We start from the raw sequence: 20,662 nt of genomic DNA, 5'->3' as shown, positions 1-20,662 counted from the left end.
AGCTGTACGTTAAAAATCGATTTCAGTCCAGTTTTGTGACATTGTCACAGCTATCCTCTCTGAAGACAATTTGGCTATAAAACAAAACAAAACTGATCAAGCTCACTTCTCATAAGTCAAAGGCTTATTTATTAATGAAACACTGATAAGAAAACTTCGATGTTCAAAAGATTATAAATCACATACAAAGGAAGTATTCGAAATGACTCTATAATTTAATAGTACCTTTGCGCCTTTCCACTTAGCCACATCCCTCGAAAACAAGTTCCTATTTTTAGTCAAAAAAAAATCTGAAGGAAAATATCTTTAGTGAACTTATTAATTTTGCAAATGATAATGATGAGAAGAGCGAAAGCATGACCAGGACTACAGCGCCACAAAAGCGACGTCAAAAGAATCCCGGGATTTCTGGCGGGGAACTTCCACGTCACCGGAAAAAAGGGCCGGTTGAAACGCTTCAGGAAATGCCACGTTGAACATGGCTGCCTCGGCGGGACGCAGCCACACTCAATATGGACACAGCGGGGGCCCGCCCACGCCCAACCTCCGCTGACACTATTTCCGAAGGCTCTTGAGCCGGCGGAAGCGGAAGCTCCACAGAGGTGGGGGCGGCAGGAAGAGTCTGTCGCGTTTCTCGGTCCCTCTCAACCACAAAAACAGACGGAGGGCCGGCGTAAGTGAGCCGCGGCCTGGGAGGCTGTCGCGAAGGTGGAGGTGCGCGGTGTGGGCAAGTGGAGGGGTCCGGGGCTCTCACCGCCCAGACCTTCCCTCTCGGGCTCTGGAACTCCTGGGGGCCTATAGTGACCGAGAAAGGAGTGTCTGAATATGTAGTTCTGGCCTTGTGGGCCTTACTTGTAAGGCATCCAACCTTCTATTCCGCCATAGAGAGCCTTCCTTGGGTCTCGGTTTCATCGACGAAGTGGGAGGTTTGCCCGGACTTTGGGCCTCTCCCCCAACACATACCCTGAGCGTCACAAATTCAACGATGTTAGTGTTGAGTCGTTTAGGCCAGTAAATTGAGGAACGCCTGCCCTCATCCTGCAGAGGACGTAGCTCTAGTATGATGCGGTTTATTCATCTTAGGAAAGATGGGAGACCCTAATTTTTGTCCCAGTGTTGCTGGTTACTTGGTGCTTTCTTTTCTTTCTTTCTTTTCTTCTTTTTGAGCCGATCCCTTCATTGTTTTGAACCTGGAGTTTCTTATCTGTCAGAGCAACTGGCTTAATCTCCTCTCCCACCCCCAAACCCGTCACAAATGGGAGATAAAAGAAGGTTTCTGTAAAGCTAAGGTTTTTCTGGAGGTGGAGAAATTGGAACATGGAGAGCACATACCATGTAGTACAGACTGAGGACTATCTATTCTTGTAATTTTAACGTTTATTTGAGAATTCCATTTTTAGATGTATGGAAAGACTCCATCCTTCTCGTCAGAATTTGTGATGTTGCAGTTGTACTGGGTTTGGGAGAAGGCTGTTGTAGAACATATGTATTGTAGAGTGAGCACCATCCTCCAAGCTTAGCAGCAGCCTTCAGCCCTTGTCAGAGCATCTATGACTTCCTGCAGAAAAGACCCTGCAATTGGGCCTACTGTTTGTTGTCATTCCTTCATAGAAGGTGATGGGGGATGGGTCATTGGCCCTCATCTGAGATTCAGGACTCCTTGAACCACCTGGCCTTTTGTATGTAATTCTGCCCCAGTTGCACATGGCCTCCTTGGTGGGGGGGGGGGGGGCACTAAAGTATTTAGTCTGGAAAGGTTAACTCTGTGGGTACAACTCTGAGGAAGCTGTCATCCATACCGGGTGAAGACTTGACAGTCTCGCTGCTTTTGAGTACACCAGGCTCCTGTAAGTAGCCCCTCATTCATGCTCTGTAGTAAGCCTAGCTAGTAAACAAACATTAGTCCCTCAGGGTAAACTTTGGTGGAATTGTACCTTTGTTATTGGGGCCTCAGAAGGGAGATGGTATGTCTCCCCAGAGACGGAATTCAGACAACACTGTGTATTTAAATGGTTGTGTGCCTGAAGTACACATTTTATCTTTAAACAAAAGGATATAATAGAAAGGGGAAACTAGTTTTCACTAAAGTTAGGTGATACAAAAATTGGTCTTGAGTTGGAATTGAAGGCCTAGATTCTTCCTTCAGAAATGGTATGTTCTGCCTCAGTGGCAGGTACTATGTCATTCTGGTACTCATTTTCATTATTTGTAAAATAAATGGTTGAACTAGCATCCTTGCTTATTTCATTAGTATAGGTTTGGCTCCCATTCCTCCTTTAAATCAGAAGTGTGATGGCTGGATGACCCTTTTGAGGCAGAGAGTATATCCTAGATAGTAGATACATAAAATATCTTGTGAATATTAATTAGCTGATTTGCAAGGTTACTGTGACGTAGATTGAAGCCAACAGAAAATAAAGAGGCATTAGAAACCTCACAGGCAGGAAAGACACTGGCATTGTAAAACGATTGGGATGTTTGAAAGAGATCTTTATTCTGTGTTTATGTTTATTTTTTAGGGCGTTGAGCTGTCATTTGCTCTTAGTCAATGGGAATGATTTAAGTGAGAATTATCTCTAAGGATAAACCGTGTGGGAAGGCTTTGCTGCCACCTTTAGTTACCAAACAGTAAATAAGTGAGTGAGGGGAGGGAGGGATGGGGAGATGCTGGGAATCAGGAGAAAGGAGCCTTTTCAAGGGGGTTGCCATTGATTAGACATAGATGGAAATGTTGATTCAGAATGGGGGGGGGGTTACTAGATCCTGCATTTTCGGCTAGTTTCATGAGAAGTTAGTTTAGCTCTTCTCTGTGAAGTACCCGTATGAAACGAATGTGTGTTCCAGAGTGCCTGTGTGAGATGAGGAAAGGAGTAATTACTCCATGTAATTAGTAGGCCCTGCTAGAGACGCTGACAGGATAGCTCGGGCTGTCGGTTGAAAGGGGTTTAAGGACTCCGGGACGTAAGCTGTTTGTAGGCACAGCTGATTTCAGAAGTATGCACTGTAGTTTTCATTAAAACCTTTGATGGAAACACACAATTAAACGAACTTAATTCCAGGCAAGAGAATGTTGGAGCATTAAAGCTTGAGACAGGCACAATTTGGGGAGTAACACAAACGAATCTGTCAGCTATATTATAATGTCCTTTTAGCTGAGTACATGGCTGAAGATGAAGAGGGACTTTAAAGAAAGTGTATTTTAGAAAGCCCTAGTTTCAAGAGCACTAGCAAAGAACTCAGGCTGAAGAGTGCTTGGGGGTGCCCAGACAAAATTGAAGCTCTCAGTGCTTAAGCTCTGGTAAACAGGCTTCTGTGGCAGGATAATGGACCGCACAGGTGGCTGTGGGCTACTGTGTGGAAGCCTAGCTTTGTGAGGAAGGGTATGGTTAGGATTCTAATAGGAGCATCCTGAAGCCCATCTCTAGGCATTGGGGAGTAGCTCTGGAATGCGGAGAGACAGCTGTGGTGGCTAAGGACTGTCAGTCGTTAGGTATGTTATGTAGGCCAGGAGTCAGAGTCTTCTGAGCTCTGACACTTCGTATTTGACCCAAGGCAGGTGGCTTCCTGATTTATCCTCTCTGGCTCTTAGTTCATCTGAAAGAGCCTCTGAAAGTTTATTTGTAATTCCCTTGGCATGGGAGTAGGAGAGAAACACCACTGTGGTATTCTCAGACAAGTTGGTAACCCACAAACTGTCAGCGGTGTCACTGTGTGGTCTCTGAGGACCCTTGCAGCATGTAATATTCAGGGATTTATTATCATTCCTGTCAGAGTAACATTTCCTACAGGTTCAGAGCCAACCAGAGTCTCCCAAAGCTGTTAACCTTAGAAATAATGCTTGGTGTTTTAAAATACCATCTTCACATACTTCGTTTGCATTGTTGATTGTCGCCTGCCCCTCACTCACATGATTCAGCCAGGTCCACCTCATCTCTGCTGCTGCTGGTAACTAGATCTTCTCCTTTAACTTGGTACTCCTTAATCCGTCTTGGCATTTCTCCAGGGAAGCAGAGTGCTTAGTGGTATGGGGTGGATAAGGTGGGAAGAAAGGGAAATAAAGGCTAGCTGTGGTGGTTTCCTTCCGGTTTTTACTTGCTCTTTAATCCCTCTTGTGACAAAGGAAAAGCATGATAGTCTCCTTCCTAGAGAGATCCCTTCTTACCTGGGAGTTTGCTTCACATGCAGGAGATGCTCAGCATAGCTCAGCTTGGTATTTGATGTAAATGAGATGATGCCCAGTGGAGTTGAACAATTCTGTTGTTTTTTGTCAGTGTGCACTGGGCTAAGGAAATCAGCAGAGTCCTTGAGTGAGGGAGATTTTCTCACACATTTCCAGAGGTCTACTTATGTTGGAGAGGGCTTCCCCTTGTCTGTAGGCCCTCTGCTTGTCAACCTCCTGATGGAGAGATCTGCCCCTTATCCCAGAGCCATTTCACGTCCCCCCTTCACCGAAGGCTTACACCTTCCTTACCTGACAGGTATGGTAGAGAACACATGTTTAATTACAGGCCTAATAGAGCTCTGATGCCCTAGCAGTCCTGGTCATTTGGATTTTTTTTTTTTGTCGTTGGTTTTTGGTTTTAGATAAAGATTATAGGCTAAGTAGACTTCATAGGCTTCTTGAACTATTATATCTTCTATGTGATTTATCTCTGTAGTTTTGAGTTCTAAACAAATTTTGTAAAGTTAATGATGTTAATGCTAATTAATTTAGAATTTGAAGTGTACATGGGACAAATAAATGGGGCACTGAGGGTTACTAAATATGTCTCAGGAAGAGCACTGCAAAATAATAATGCATAGTCAGAGATCCAGGCATAAAAGGAAGGTGCTTTAAGAGCAGTGGCCTCAGTGGGGGAAAGGAAGAAGGGCTCAGGAAACGCCAGGAGCGTGTCATCTGAAGGGCTGTCAAAACTCTTAAGTCTGAAGCATGTCTTCAGCACCTGGAGGATTGTTCTGAACATCTGCACTGCCCCTGGGTAAATTGGGCTCTACAAGTTAAGTGTGTTTTAGAGCTTTTGCATGCTAGAGGTAGGTGTTATGTATGTTTTTATTGGACAAAACTCTGATAGTATTTACTGCTGAGATTACTGAATATTGTAGCAGCAAACTGCTCATAGGAGTGTGAAATGATTAGTGGATGCATATGGAATAATGGATTTCTTATGAGAAAAGACTTGTTGCCTGGAGGTGAGATTGAAACCCTTTCCTGCCTCCCCCCAAAAGTGATCATTAGACCAATATACAATTGCCGTAGAATTTTTCTGTTATGTTCCATAGGTACAGATGAAAGGAGAAGTTTTCATAAAACACTTAAACTTTAAATTGGATGTTGGAGGCTAATTAATGGTTTCCTAGACTAGGGAGAAGGGGAAATGGGAGGGGGTGGTGTAAGGAAAGATCCGTGTTTAGAGAGATGAATGGATGGGAGTCACAGGTGAGCTCAGAAAAGACCTACAGCTGGATTAGAAGGATCTCACTCTTTAAGAGCCAGGGTTCCTTGGACTTTGATTTTCTTTCCTTTTTTAATTTTTAATGAAATCCCATATGCAGGTCAATCTGAAAATCTCAAATGATTGAGGTGAATATGACATAAAAAGTAAGTTCCTTTTTTATGTTCAGATCAAATCTCATTTCCTAGAAGTAACCACTGTGAATATTTTGTCACAACCAGGCGTATGTGTCATTTACTCTTATTTAGAGAAAATCATACCTGAGACTGAGACTTAGTCTACACCTTGTTTTGATTATACTTTTTTTTTTTGTAACCATAGTAGAAATCAGAGAAATTTGTTGAAAAGATAGCCATAGCTGCAGTGTAAAATGTGGTATGGTAAGCATTTAGTTAACGAATTGCCTTCTGAAAGCCTGAGCAATGGTTGGCTTTTGCTGTAGGCTTTGACAGTGCAGTGCTGTGTCCCTCATAGAAAGCCATGAGCCACAATAGCATAGATGAGGGTTGATGGAGTTTCAGAAGCCAATTGGAATACATATTTCAAGAACAATATTTTGGGAAAATAGATGATAGCTTGTTGAGTAGTTATGGAACATGAAGATACCTGGATGTGTTTACAATGGTCAAGGTTTATAATTTAGGAATTTAGTGACCCATAATAGAGGACAATATGTTATATGTTGTGTTTGCATTTGTAATAGTGAAACCTTAGGAATGAGCACAGTTATCAGTGAGAAGCTGGCTTACAGGGGAACTGGCAAAGAAGACCAAAGAGTGGTCACAGAGAAGAGGATAACTTCGGAACCCAAGGATGAGAAAGAAGCAGGTTCAGGAGTTACTGGAACATGCGGAGTTTCAGTTGGTGAGAAGGGACAATGAGCAGGAAAATGTGGGTGTGATATAATCAGAAACTGGTTTGTATAATTTTTAAATAGTTTCATAGGTTCTGTCACTAGTGGTCTGAAAGCCATAATAAGGTGAATAACATAAATCAGCCACCAAGAAGCCAACGTCGGTGTCACAAACTCACTGTACTCTAGCTTCGTCTCCTCTAGCAACCCACTGGTTGCAGAATGTTTTAGGTCCTTTTGTTAAGAACCCACACAGTTACATAAGTAACTGGGTTGTGACTGGGGAGAAGCAACCGATCAGGGAGTATGCTTATGGTTAATGGAACACAAGCAGTGTCAAGCATGCTGATACCAACAAGAACCTTTTTCAGTGAGGAAAGAGGAGGTCAGAACTCAGACAAGCACATGGATATAAGGATTCATTTAGTTTGCTCCTGTTTGTTGCTGAAGCAGAGGCTTCCTGGGAACTACACATATTTCAGCTGTGTCCTATTTTGAGGTGCCCAAGTTCCCTAGGTATAGTGCATGCTCACTTTGATGGTTCTTTACCGGCTTTTCATCACATTGAGGATTAAGAACTCTGCTAATAGTTCAGCCACATCTTCCATTTCACCTTCTTTATCCTAACATCATCATTGGTTTTGTTTTTAATTCTGTAAAATTGATTCCCTCCAGAGTTTAGCACATCTGGGGAGGAAAGGGAACTCTGAGAATGTAAAGTCCTGAATGAATGTATGTTGTTAACATGGGTGCCGTCTCATGAAGACCCTAGCATCAGATCCAGAGGGAAATGGCAAAACCTTCCCTTTTGGTCCACACATGGATGCTGATAGTGTATGCAAAAAAGTCCACCATAGACCGCCCCCCCCCCACGGGATGTATACAGCCTGAAAACCATTCCTCTACAGAGACTTTGTGCCTATTGAGATTAGTCTACTTGTATACCATAAGCCCCACCTCCCTGTCTAACTCTGGGTAAACACACTGACTGTTTGGGGTGCTGTAGTTTCTCTACCTGGGATCCCAGCCCATCTAACTCTTAGCATTTCGTTCTGCCCCAGTGAGGTCCAACTCTCTGGGAGCCATTTGAGGACATGCAGTCGCATGCTACTGGGATCTCCTAAAATTTTTTTTAAAACTCTCTTACTCCCTTTTTGCCCTATTTTCAGATCACCCCTTAGGTATCATTTTAATTGCCCTGTCCTTCAAAGAACCAGCAGTGAATGAGGCTGATGTGTTACACTTGCTACTTTGAAACTGAGTTTGCTTTCTTCATACCGCTTATCTTGACTTGAAGGTCTAAGCTCCTTTGCTGGGTTCCTTGTCTCCTCACTGGCTTCCCCAAGGTCTTTTGTTTACTCTGGGAGCTGCTAGGCTTACTGCAGGCACTGAAAGTATGTGAAGGCATGTCTGAATTGAGGAATACTCAAATCTTATGTCTACAGAGCCTCATTCCTACTGAGGAGATCTATATTTCTTAACTATTCTATATCTGGATCACCATCGTTCACATAGTTATTCCCAGACAGTCTGACAATCTGGGTGTTACTCCCACATACCAATAAACAGAACAAAACAAAATATGTTGCTGCTTCTCATTTTCCTTCCCTTTTCCTCTTCCCTTACTAAGGTTTTATTTTAAAAGCAAAGTGTATATACTTTATAAAAGTGAATTTTCCCTCCAGAATTGTCAGCTTTGTATGGTATTTAAGGAGAGTGTCTGTAGTTTGATTTTACCCTGTTCACACAGAGTATGGTTTCATTCCCTCAATTTGTAGATAGGAGAATGAAGAATTAGAAAGGTTGATTCCTGTCTTGGAAGTAATTCTTTGTGACAGATCACAGCTGAGAGTCTTAAGAGTCTCTGCTGTGGTGGGGTAGCTTCTATGAAGCGCTGCAGATGAGGGGTCAACTTCAGTTAATAGCTGAGAGGTTCACTCCTGAGTTCAGATATCCCTTTACAAACTAATTTTGGTTGCATGTTTAGAATCATAAGCTCTCAGCCAGAAGCAGTTTTGCTACCTAGTTTAGTGAAGAAATTGATGCCTGGAGAAACTGAGAGAACCAGCTGGGTAGGAAGCTGTAGAATACAAATGAAAAAAATGGGACTTAATTCTTTGGGGTTTGTTCATGCTAAATATGTTTATAATCTCAACTGTTCTCCAGGAAAAGGTACTCTGTCTTGAGAATAGGACAAATGAATAATTTCTAAGTGTGAATATGGTGTACTGTTGTAATAACATCAGTATTTTAGGCTTTTGGCCGTTGGCAGTTCCAAATGAACGTTATTGTAACTCACTTGTAACAGGGACAGCCTGGGGTTTAAGTTTGGTGTGCTGCTTTTAGACTCCTCTACTCTTGTTTTTCTTGCAGGTGTTTTGAACTAAAATCAGAGGCCAGATTTGTTCTTTGGCACTAACGGCAGCACAACAATGGGGCCACGAAAGAAAAGCGTGAAAATGTGTCTGATGGACGATGAGATCCCAGAGGAAACGATAGCAGAGGAAACGAAGGACTACATGAATCAGCTGTCACATGAAGTGCTTTGTCATATTTTTAGGTGAGACTTTATTTGGTTCATTTTTATGTACCTGAAACGTAAAGCTAAGAGCAAACTTGTTTTATAAAGCTTTTGTTTTTCCTTTAGGTTTATTTATTTTACTCTATACGCATTGGTGTTTTGCTGACATGTTTGTCTGTGTGCCGTGTGGCATATATGTCTGTGTACCACGTGTGTTTGTGTGCCTGGTGCCCGTGAAGTCCGAAGAGGGTGTTGGATCCCCTAAGTCTGGAGTTGCAGATGATGTGTGCTGTTTGGAGGGCATCAAACCTGAGCCTTGTAAAAACAGCAAGTGCTCTTAACTGTTGAGTCATTTCCTAGCCTCCAAACAATTTTAAAATTACTATTTTTTTACTTAACTTCATTATTATAGCCATTAATTAAAACAAGAAGGAAAATGTTTTATTTCTTTTCACTCTTTTTCTTTTCAAGTTTTATTTGTAGGCTCCTAAAATGTTTATCAGAGGACTCTTGTTGTGACGGTATAATGATTACTTAACATGTTTTTGAGACAAAAAAGTTGTTTCCTTTAAAAGAAACCTTTTCTTTGTTGACTCAAAATGCACTTACATACTTTTATAATATGGTTTTTTATTAACTTATGAAGAATTAGGTCTCATTATGCTGTTTTTCAAATAAAATATTATTGGTGTGCACCCATCCCCTGCCTCTCCCCACCCCACTTTCTATGTGCCCTTTCAACTATAGATTTTAATCACATCTACCATAGAAAAACATACATTTCTCCCTAGGAAAAGTTTTATATAAAACAATCTTGATTTATGTTTTTAAAGTTGGTCAGGGCTTATAAAACTAACACGGGCAAATATTTTTGGATAACAGTAAAAGTGTTGGAAAGCTGGGTGGTCGTGGTGCACGCCTTTAATCCCAGCACTTGGGAGGCAGATGCAGGCGGATCTCAGTGAGATTTAGAATAGCTGGGACTGTTACACAGAGAAACCCTGTCTTGAAAATCCAATATATATTTTCTGAGGCAGTTCCTCTGCTTTTAAAATGGCATAGATATAGATATATAGATATAGATATATGCATATGCATATATCATATATATGATAGAAAACTTGATTTAAAAAGCAAGCAGTGTTTTTTTTTCATTGCATACATAATGTGTAGTCTTGTATTTTCTGAAAATTGTTTGAGTTCTAGAGAGCTAGTTAGGTTATAGCCAGCGATAATGTTTTTAGTGAAAATTTAATTTGACTTTAATCTCTTTATTTAAATAGCTTTGAAGAAGGGCCAGTGGTAAGAAACCAATGCAGAAAAATACTGAGCATCCACACATAGACGTTTCTCTTAAAATTAGCATGCTTCTTAGGGATTAGAGTCAGCTGCAATGATTGTCATTGTTGCTCTTCCCACTTAGCCAGCTGTAGGAACTTTTTAGGCTTAGCTTTTCTGAGGCAGTTCCTCTGCTTTTAAACTGGCATAATAATAGCACCTACCTGCTGAGTGAGGATTCCAGCAGACCATGGACTTTGAGGATAAAGGAGCAGTCAAGTGTGTTGAAGACTCATCTAGGAGACTGGTGGCAGCAGAAAGCAGCCCTGCAGTTGGTGCCTCCTTGCCACAGTAGCTGTTAGCGAGAGGACCAGGCACAGGATGACACAGAGGAGAAAGAAACTGGGCAGCCAGCTGCATACCTTGTGATGCAGTTGTAACCCAGTCCCCACTGAGTAAAACATGGCTTCCACTCAACAGTTAGGTGAGTGTGGAGGACTCCGAAGAGACAAAGATGAGGTTTCCTGCTATTTAAAGGTACATGTTGTTACTAGAAACAAGCTAGAAACAGATTAGTTGTGACTTTCAGGAAAGAGATGAGAAGATTGGGAAGAGAGGTGCATCACAGGGAAGACTTGAGCCACACTGCTGTAACCTCGTGCTTATGTGCTTATTGATAGAGAAACAAAGGCATTTGAGGGAGCAGTGATGGTTGAGAGGGAGCAGCAGGGACCGTGCTGTGACACTGACACATGTACACATGTCGGCTGTGTTCCAATCTCTGCTCTTCGGCTGCCATCTTCCTTTTCTTGTCAGTGTACCTAAAAATGTGCTGAGGTTTTTTGTTTGTTATCTTCTTTACGTCATTTTTGCTTTTTGTTATGCTTATTTTTAAATGTTTTTTGTCCATGAAAACTTATGGGAAGCATAGCAGGTTTTATCAGCTATCACATGGAAAGAGCTCAGCACTCTATTTGGTACTTGAGTTTGCTGACTTACCTATATTTACTCAAAAGCCAGAACGGGGCTGGAGAGTTGGTTCAGTCAGTGGTTAAGAGCACTTGTTGCTCTTGCTGAGGGTACAGATCGATTCCTAGTGTCTACATGATATCTCACAACCATCTTTAATTCTAGTCTCAAAGGATCCAGTACCCTCTTCTGACCTCCAAGTTTACCAGGGTGCATACAATGTACATATATACATGCAGGTAAAACATTTATACACATAAAATAATAAATCTAAAAACGATAAACTGAATGACCTTATACCTTAAGGTGCTGCTGATGTTCCTAGACCTCACATCATTTAAAGGGTGGGGGCATGGTAGAGGGAAGGGAACTGCATACATCCTTGATTAATATTTCTTTCCATTACAAAGGTACCTCCCCCTGCAGGATATCATGTGCATGGAATGTCTCTCTCGGAAGCTAAAGGAAGCAGTTACTCTGTATCTGAGAGTTGTCAGAGTGGTGGATCTCTGTGCAGGCCGGTGGTGGGAATATATGCCGAGTGGTAAGTAGACAAAGCTTTAAAGTACATTTGTACCATTAGAACCAATAAAAATGGCTCCGCAGAATGTGACACCTTTTTAAAAAGTGTTTGTTTAAGCCGGGCGGTGGTGGCGCACGCCTTTAATCCCAGCACTCGGGAGGCAGAGGCAGGCGGATCTCTGTGAGTTCGAGACCAGCCTGGTCTACAAGAGCTAGTTCCAGGAGAGGCTCCAAAACCACAGAGAAACCCTGTCTCGAAAAACCAAAAAAAAAAAAGTGTTTGTTTGCTTGTTTGTTTATTTTGGTGACCCAATTTATGACAAGAAAATTGAAAACAGGAGGGACTGTATGGAGGGGAGGGAGAAAGTAGGTCTAGCAGGAGAAAGGGGAACAAAAGATGGTAGGGAAATCCATGATATGCGTCTATGAAGCAAAAGAAGCCCTAGTTTGTATCCTTGTTAAACTAACAATAAAAAGGACTGCCTTTCTTTAACAGTAGTCTGTTAGTTACTGTGCTCTGCTGTTGATTTTTAATTAGAGTCTTCTAAAATCATGCTTTTAAAAAATAATATTCAGAATGTAAGACTTTGAACATGGATTGAAGCTGAGGCAAACTCCTTAACAGCATCAAAACATGAGCTCCTTACCAGAAGCACAGAGGTGGAAGGCTGAAGAGCTGTCTTGTTGTGCTCTCCTGAACAGACAGACAGACTACCTCTAGAGTGCTGTAGTGTGCAGCTTGTGGTGCTGTCCTTTCAGGATTCCCGCGGAACTCTTGCCATTCATACACAGCAGTTAGCAGCATATGCAGTCTTGAAAAGACCATTGCAATGCCAGGCTAGCACTTAGCTTCAAGGAAACAAACGCAGTTGTCACAGTTACTTAGGAAGCAGTATGAAGGGAAAGTGTTCATCTAATTCTAGACAGTTACGGTTTGTAGTGGGCAAGAAATCAGTCAAGGCAGCATGAGAATAGTGATGTGATGCTCTGTTAGATTTGCTTTACCGGGGCCTGAAAGCAGGATTCTGGAAGATAGCATAGCTCCTGTGTGCGCCAAGCTTAGCATTAACACCGTGGCACGTACCACATTAGGGAAGAATCTGTGTGATCACGGCCAATTTTCAGACTGCAGTAAATACCGGAGAGCCCAGAACTTTTCGTTTCTTTAGCGAATTTAAGAAACTGAAAGCTTATAGACTGTAGCCTAGGTGAAGAGTACATTAAATGTGTGTAATGATCCACTGGCCTATTCTCTGGAGTTTAAGCCCTGAATCAGTTTTTTAAGACCAGGCCTCACTGTGTAGCCTTGGCTGTGGAACTCACTATATAGACGACTGACCTTAAATTCAGAGATTCAGCTATATCTGCCCCAGGTGTTGAGATTAAAAGCATGCGCCACCATACCCAACCAAAGCCCTAAATCTTGATAGACATACCTGATGACTCATACCCATGATCTCTTTGGAGTCACATCCTATCTCAATTAACTTTCCCTATTTATGATGGTTATAGTCTGTGTAAAAAGAAGCCGACATTCATGGTGCTCACATTAGGTTTTGAATTCTAGCATTGCTGATTGGTTCTTCATTTTTTTCATTTGTATATGAGGTGCTAATCTACCTTATCTATTATGTTGTTAGAAATGAGAAACATATAAAATAGTTAATTTTTAATGGTTCAGCCAGTAAGCACTACAAGAGAATAATGGTTACTTACTGTTCACTTTTGTTAAAACCAACTTGCTTGTAGGCCAGGCTGGTTTTAAACTTACTATGGAAGTGGACTGAGGTTGACGTTGAATTTTTGGCCCTTCCTGCCTCTACCTCTTGTTGCTGGGGTTATAGGCTGCACCACCATGCCTGGCTCACTATTTACCTTTCTGATTCTGTAGTTAGCAACTCTGAACTAGCCCTGTACAAGTATAACAGATAACTTCAGTACTTTTGTTTAGTTGGAAGGTTAATATTTTGTTATCAGCTAGCAGACTGTTGGCTTTCACACACCTCCCAGGGCCTCAGTAATAGAAAGTATGTCCTGCCTGTCTCCATTTGTATTCTGCCAGTAGCTCCCGCTAGGAAAGTTTGCATCTTGTCAATTCCTGCTACAGAGCATACTTGGCCTCCCAGATACATAGTTCTTACCATCTCAGCATCTCCCCACATTCAGTTGTTCTTGTTTTCCTAGCCAGGTTCCTGCTGTCTTTTGGGTTTTGTTTGTTTGTTTTGTTTTGTTTTTTAACTGTCAGAAGTAATGGGGAGTAACAGTTAAACATAGAAGAGAGCAATTGCCAGGAAATGGTTAGAATAGGATGAACTCAGTTTGGGATGGCATTTAGATGAAACGTTAAATTTCTTAAAGGTGAGGATTGTATCCTATTTTTACTTTTAGTGTTCTGCAGAATTCTGGAGGTTTTCTAGAATAGCAGCTATGAAGGAGGTGAAGAGACTGGGTGGTAATGTGATGAGTAGTCCCTTACCATCCTCCCATCCAGAAGTCCACGTTATCTAGGTTAAATATGTGTTGTTAGGACGCAGATGAAAAACCTTAGTTGTAAAGTATGCTAAACATGCAGTGGATACTTGAGCAAGTCATACTTGTGCCTCATTTTCCGTGTAGAGACTAGCATACATATCATCTTCTGTTGTAAAGTTTACTCAGCATTAGCTGTATAGAACTTTCAAAGGACCCTTTTCTTTTGAATGTTTGTTGGATCTTATAAGTAAACATTGATGGACGAATGATGTCCCTGTTCTAAATGCCTCTGACCTTCTCAGGCTTCACAGATTCCAGTTTCCTCACTCTTTTGAAGAAGATGCCAGATGTTGAACAGCTGTATGGCCTTCACCCTAGATACCTCGAGAGGCGAAGAGTGAGGGGCCATGAGGCTTTCAGCATTCCAGGAGTCCTAGAAGCTTTGCAAGCATGCCCAAACTTGGTGGTAAGTGTACCTAGTGGAACATTTTAACTGGCTGGTTGATGAAACGGTGGCTCGGAGGACTGTGAACCTGTTCAATCACATGCAGACTACACACTTAATAGACTTTGTCTTAAGTTGCATTGCATATTCAGCATCTTGTACAGAGACACTTTGGATGTGAAATGAAAGCCTTCCTTATGCTTGCCATGGTGCTATTTTCTAGGGTGTAGAAACATCTCATTTGGAGTTGGTAGAATCCATTTGGACATATATGCCGCATGTTCATATTTTGGGGAAATTTCGTAATCGTAATGGAGCATTTCCAATTCCTCCTGAAAATAAACTGAAAATCCCCATAGGAGCCAAAATCCAAACTTTGCATTTAGTTGGTGAGTACCTGCTTTCTGGTTCACTTGTCATGCCTTATAATACCGTGTAAATGAGTAGTCACTGAAACAGTTATGACATTTTAAAGATTGTGTTATTGATTGGCTGTAGAAAAAGAAGTGCTTGTGAGATTTGTTTGAAAGCTCAGATTTTTCCATTAGATAAAGATCTCTTTCAAGGGGAAATGTTATGTTGCTTTTCAAACAGTCTATTGCCATGTTGAAGACGTTGTGAAGGTTTTATCTTTTTGTGTTTTCCCATTGAACTAGAACCCTGCCCTTACTCTGATTTTAGATGTGGGATCTCTTATACAACTTTTGGAGAGGAGGAATTTTATCTAATTTGCTGTGTTAACATGTATGGTGTGTGTGTGCCACGGTGCACACGTGGAGATTAAATGAAAAGTATATATAGTTAGTTCTCTCTTTCCTTTTTTTTTTTTTTGAGACAGGGTTTCTCTAGTTTTAGAGCCTGTCCTAGAACTAGCTCTTGTAGATTAGGCTGGCCTCAAACTCACAGTGACCCATCCTGCCTCTGACTCCTGAGTGCTGGGATTAAAGGCATGCACCGCCACCACTGTCCAGCTTCCCTTTCCACTTTTAAGTGGGCTCCGTGGGTGGAATTTGGGTCACCAAGCTTGCATGGCAAGTGCCTTTACTGTATGACAAGTGCTTTCCAACAGCAAGCCATAGACAGTGTTTTACTGTGCTGTGTGGCACTCATTCTAGCTACTGAAACTAAGGAACTACACTTTTAAAATTTATTTAAATTCCTTTTTATTAAACAAAGAGATGAGTCAGGATCTTCTATGTAGCTCAGACTGACCATGAATTGTCTATCCATCTTTGTTTTTCCAGCTCCCGAGTATTGGCATTACAGGTGCACACCACCATGCCCAATTAATTTACTTAAATTTAAACAGGCAGACATAGCTAGTGCCTGTTAAACCTCAGTCTAGAACATACAACCCCCAGTAATTGTTAGTTTTTTTCTTTAAGTAAAACAATTACCATGTTCTTCAATGAAATGAACATTCTGCCTCTTTCCATTTTTCTCTAAAAAGATGGTGATGGAGTGGTCATTTCCAGAAATTCTTTTATTTCCATCATTACATTGTACTTTGTCTGTGTGTATGCTCTTTAAAATTACATCACCGTAATTTCAAAAAGGGCAGATATTTTATCAAGTTTAGCCTTTCATCTTTGCCTTAGTCTACTAAGACACTTTTGAGGGACCCTTATTATATAGCCTGACACTTTATTTATTTACTTATTTCCTTATTTATTTATTTTGAGGCAGAGTGTTACATAGCTCAGGGTGGCCTCAAATTCACTAAATAGCTAAGGATGGCTCTGAATTTTTTTATCCTTGTGCCTTTACTTCCCAAGAGCTTGGATTATGAATACACTAAATGCTCAATTTTATGTGGTGTCAGACAAAGATGAAATCCAGGTAGATCTTTGCGCATGCTAGGCAAGTACTCTTGTCTTATGGCTGAGCCATATCCTCAGCCAAAATATTTTCAGTTGTATACTTTATTAATATTTTAGAGAACCTAGACAATAATGAGGGCCCTAAGAGAGACATCCATGGATCTAATCTACATGGGAAGTAGAAAAAGACAAGATTTCCTGAGTAAACTGGGATCATGGGGTTGAAGGGGAGGGGAGAGAAAGGGAGGGGAGCGGAGAAAAATACAATAAAAAATTTTAAAAAGAAGAAAAAAGATTTTTTTTACTTTTAAGTTTATTTTGTATTTTTCTATTAATATTTATATTAAATATATGCTATATTCCAATAATTATTCCAGATATAGGGGATATTCTAAAGATATAGAAGTTTCTAAAACAGGTTAGATAGTCATAGAACGACCTGAGGATAATATGGGACAGGACTTAAGTCCATGCGCATGACTATGGAAGGACAGTACAGAACCTCTTGTCTGTAAGACTGTAGAATAAGTCTGAGCAAGGATTTGGACATTTGGATTTTTAGTTTGTAAAGAGGTTCTACTTCTGTAATATCTGAAATTTATAATGTAACCTTAAGGTAGAAGATTTTTATATCTTCACATTTTCTGTAGTGCCTGCACCAGTTAATTGCAAATATAAGTATTTGCTACGTTTCACTGAAATGAGTTAGTTATGGCTCATAGCTTTGTACTGACTGTATGGTGGTAATGTGAAGAAAATATACATTATCCTTTGTTTATAGGCTACATTTGGCAAAAAATAGGATTGAGCATCAGATAACTGTCTTTGGATCTTTCTGACCTTGTCCTTTGACCCTCATGGCAGCCAGCAGTACCACCTTCATGGTAGACATTAAGTTTAATTTGTAAATTCTTTGCTTTTTGGTCTCATTTTCTTCCTTTGGTTTTATCCCCATTTTATTTCCTGTTTGTTGCCATATGGTGTGTTTACATAGTAAAACTGAAGTACACTACAGTTTGGAGAAGACGGGTTAAGGAATAATCCATGTAAGTGATAGTAGGGCGTTCTTCAGTTTATCTTCCGAAGAACCAACCAGTTTTAAGTTCTGTGGCTTTGCTTTCTTTAGCTTTTGGATTGTTAGAGCACATTTCTGAAGCTGCCTCCTTCCGTTTAGGATTTACAAGTTAGCAATCTTTCTTCTTTCACATCTGCTGACGTCTCCCTAGTATATACCCTTCACCTTTTCCAGATTGAGTTCTGTGGGGATATGAGTCATCAGAGGCATAAAATATCCTTAACATTTTGAGGCATTGAAATAAATAGCTGTCAGATTCTGTTCTCAAGGCTGTGCTAGCTTATTCTACATATTTACAAATGCTTAAGATTCTTATATATTGTAGAAATGACTTCAAGGTGTATCTTGAATGTGTTGTCACCAACCATAATAAAAAATCTTACCTTTAGCTGAGAGATTTGTCTTTCTTACTGATAGGGCAGTAGTGGCCATTGGCAGCCATACAGTATTTACGTAACTCACCTCTATCATCACAACTGTACTTTCAGAAATTTACTTTTACTTTGCATCCTATAACATATGGCTGTTAGTTGTGTGTTTTAAATACAGAAATAGATTTTAAGTCTCCCATTCTTTATAATACAGTTTCCGTCTTTACTACCTGTTTACATAAACCAAATTTGATGGACTTTAATTATGTCATAGATAAGCTCGAAGGATAGTTTTATCAATTGAAAACTGGATTCTTGAACATGCTGTACAGAGAGTGCTGATTGTTTTTGTCATGTTCTTGTTCTTTTGTGTGTGTGCTCAGGGGTCAATGTTCCTGAAATCCCCTGCATTCCGATGCTAAGGCACCTGTACATGAAGTGGGTGAGACTCACTAAGCCACAGCCGTTCAAAGATTTTCTTTGCATCAGCTTGAGAACCTTTGTCATGAGGAACTGCGCAGGTAATACTATACAGTTATGCTTGAATTAAGCATCCGCTTTTCTAAAAATGTCCTGGCAGACTCTACGTCTGACTGAAAGTATGTTATTACTGTCTACATTTTGTGACTTACACATCTTAGGAATGCATATCTTTTGTTTTGTGGACAATAGAAACACAATCGACCTTAGCAAAAAACAAAGACTATGACTATCTTGTGTTTTATATAAGCTCAGGTTTCAGTCCATCAAATTCAATAGATTTCGTCTTTTTAGCCTCTGATTTCCTAAGCATTGTGAACAGTTATTCCACCTTAAGCTTTGTTTTTATGATGTTATGCAACTGAACAGAGCCCTTAGTACTCAGTCTGCTGATGGCATTGTTAAAGGGTGTTTATCCTTCCCGTGGCTTTTTTCTGACCATCTTCCTGGTCACATCTACCTCTTTACTGCCCATGCAGATGTGCGGCTTCCCCTGAGGTTGCCTTCGGTTACTCTTTCTTACCCTGAGATGCATGCATCTTTTCAGCTTATGCGTGTTCTTCAGGGTCTGTTTTTCCTGACATCTCTCTCTCTTTTCTCTTTTTTCCTTTTTATTGAATATGGTATGTATTATTTTGGTACTTCATATATTTGGCCTTTTTGTCCTTTTGAAATTAGTTATATGCTGCTTCTCCTTTGGAGAGAATCTAACACACTACTGGACATAGATGCTGAAATGATAGAGCAACTCATTTGAGTGAAGGAACACATTTTCCTCTAGATTTTTTTCCCATTTATTATTTTGAAATTAAAATTATTGAAACTTAAGTGTATTTTAAAAATATTGAATATCTCAACATGGTTTTCGAAAGATTCTTGTGCTGAATAAGTATATGGTTAGCAGACTAGCCCTTTGGCCTAGTAAAGCACAGGACACTGACAGTCACCAATAGTCTGTCTATCTTTTCAACATAGGAGGTTTATAGGAAAATTTATCTTTGAAATAATTTATTAAATTAAGATTTATTGTTATTTACTTTTTCTAGGACCTACAAATTCCTTGAAATATGTGCCCTTGGTAACCGGTCTGGCATCTGCCCGGAACTTAGAACACCTGGAAATGGTCCGAGTCCCTTTTCTGGGAGGTCTCATCCAACATGTGGTTGAAGACAGCTGGAGATCAGGTATTGGATTCTCTTAGTTACAAAACAGTTTTTAAAATTAGCTTTTATTTATTTTAAGCTTTGTTTAGATGCTCTTATCCTCTAAATTTTTAAAAAACAATGCTTATGTAGTTGGTTGTCTTTGCTTTCTTTATGGTGTGTTCGAGGATGACTCACATCCGTGAGCACAGGCTAATATCTTTTGCCTTTTTATGCATGTTAAACCTCAGGAGAAACAGAAGAGTGATGAGGCTGGTTTTCTGTTTTGTTACTTGCTACTTGGTAAATAGGTAATACCTTTTGTTATATTTGAGCTCTTTCTTAGAACGGCTGACCCAGTTTCGTTGCCCTTTGAAAAAGAGGTCCTATGACTTGGACATCTTAGGTCTCTAGACGAGCTCAGGCTTTAGTATTGCTGATGTGTCTGGTATTTACTATTAGAGAGTATAGATGTTCATCATGCCGGATAACCTTGACATTAGATTCAACTGCCACATGACATCTCTTGAAAGAAAAAGTACTTACTCATAACATCCCTTAGATGCAGGGATGCAGGATGCTAATCATTTCACTGGTAAAGAAAAAATTAACCGAGATGATTAGTAATTAAAACTAGAAACATAGTTAACATAAATTATTAATAAAGCAAGTTGGAAAAGAAAGTAAAATGAAAAATAATAAAATGGAAAATCATCCAGTAACATCAGTAACATGTAGATGTGGCTAATACTGCTAACTCATGTTGAAGACTCTTTGTCACCTAATGAAGTCAGTGATGAGTTCCCTGCATTGCATTAAATCATAGATGGGAACAGGCTCCCTCCAGACCACCATCAGTACTTTCATTTTATTTTAATGAACAAGAGAAAAGTCAAGAATCAAGAAGATCACAGTATCTGTTAGATAGAAGGCCTGAAGAGAGTGGCCAGGGATTATCTCAAAGGGCATGATTAAGAGTGACAAGGCAGTCTGTATGCAGAGTAGGAAGAACTCTTGAGTGCAGATCTCTAACAGTTTGCTTGCATTAAAAATGTATAAGGAATTCTTGAAATTAAGAAAAAAAAGCAGGCATTGTAGTTGGAAAAATGGGAAAGGACTAATAACAAAAGCCTTCACATAGGTAGGAGTTTTATCCATATGACTGATAAACATGAAAAGAAATGATAAAATTTGGCAGGACTTGGAAGTACAAATTAAAGTTATAGTGTGCCACACAAGCACTGACCTGACCAATATGAAA

General features: G+C 40.3%; 1 protein-coding gene across 3 annotated transcripts in view; it reads left to right on the top strand.

Annotated features, from left to right (window-relative positions):
- The first annotated feature begins 604 nt into the window (after positions 1-604).
- LOC121445540 (F-box only protein 38-like) overlaps positions 605-20,662 on the top strand; it is a 42,280-nt gene continuing 22,222 nt past the window's right edge. The window contains exons 1-8 of one of the 3 annotated variants that reach the window (XM_041647658.1): positions 624-673; positions 6,157-6,317; positions 8,680-8,866; positions 11,485-11,618; positions 14,371-14,534; positions 14,737-14,902; positions 18,163-18,300; positions 19,306-19,443. In XM_041647658.1, the coding sequence (XP_041503592.1) occupies positions 8,739-8,866; positions 11,485-11,618; positions 14,371-14,534; positions 14,737-14,902; positions 18,163-18,300; positions 19,306-19,443 (868 nt within the window). In that variant the 5' untranslated portion in view covers positions 624-673; positions 6,157-6,317; positions 8,680-8,738. Of the gene's footprint in view, positions 715-6,156; positions 6,318-8,679; positions 8,867-11,484; positions 11,619-14,370; positions 14,535-14,736; positions 14,903-18,162; positions 18,301-19,305; positions 19,444-20,662 lie in introns of all 3 variants that reach the window. The other 2 variants (XM_041647660.1, XM_041647659.1) reach the window with 2 other exon arrangements.

The sequence above is a fragment of the Microtus oregoni genome, unplaced genomic scaffold (genome assembly GCF_018167655.1).
Source record: "Microtus oregoni isolate MIOR12 unplaced genomic scaffold, Mior012 000202F_ref0000011, whole genome shotgun sequence".
NCBI classification, from domain to species: Eukaryota; Metazoa; Chordata; class Mammalia; order Rodentia; family Cricetidae; genus Microtus; species Microtus oregoni.
The sequence above is the reverse complement of the archived record's forward strand: the minus strand, read 5'-3'. Positions and strand labels throughout refer to the sequence as shown.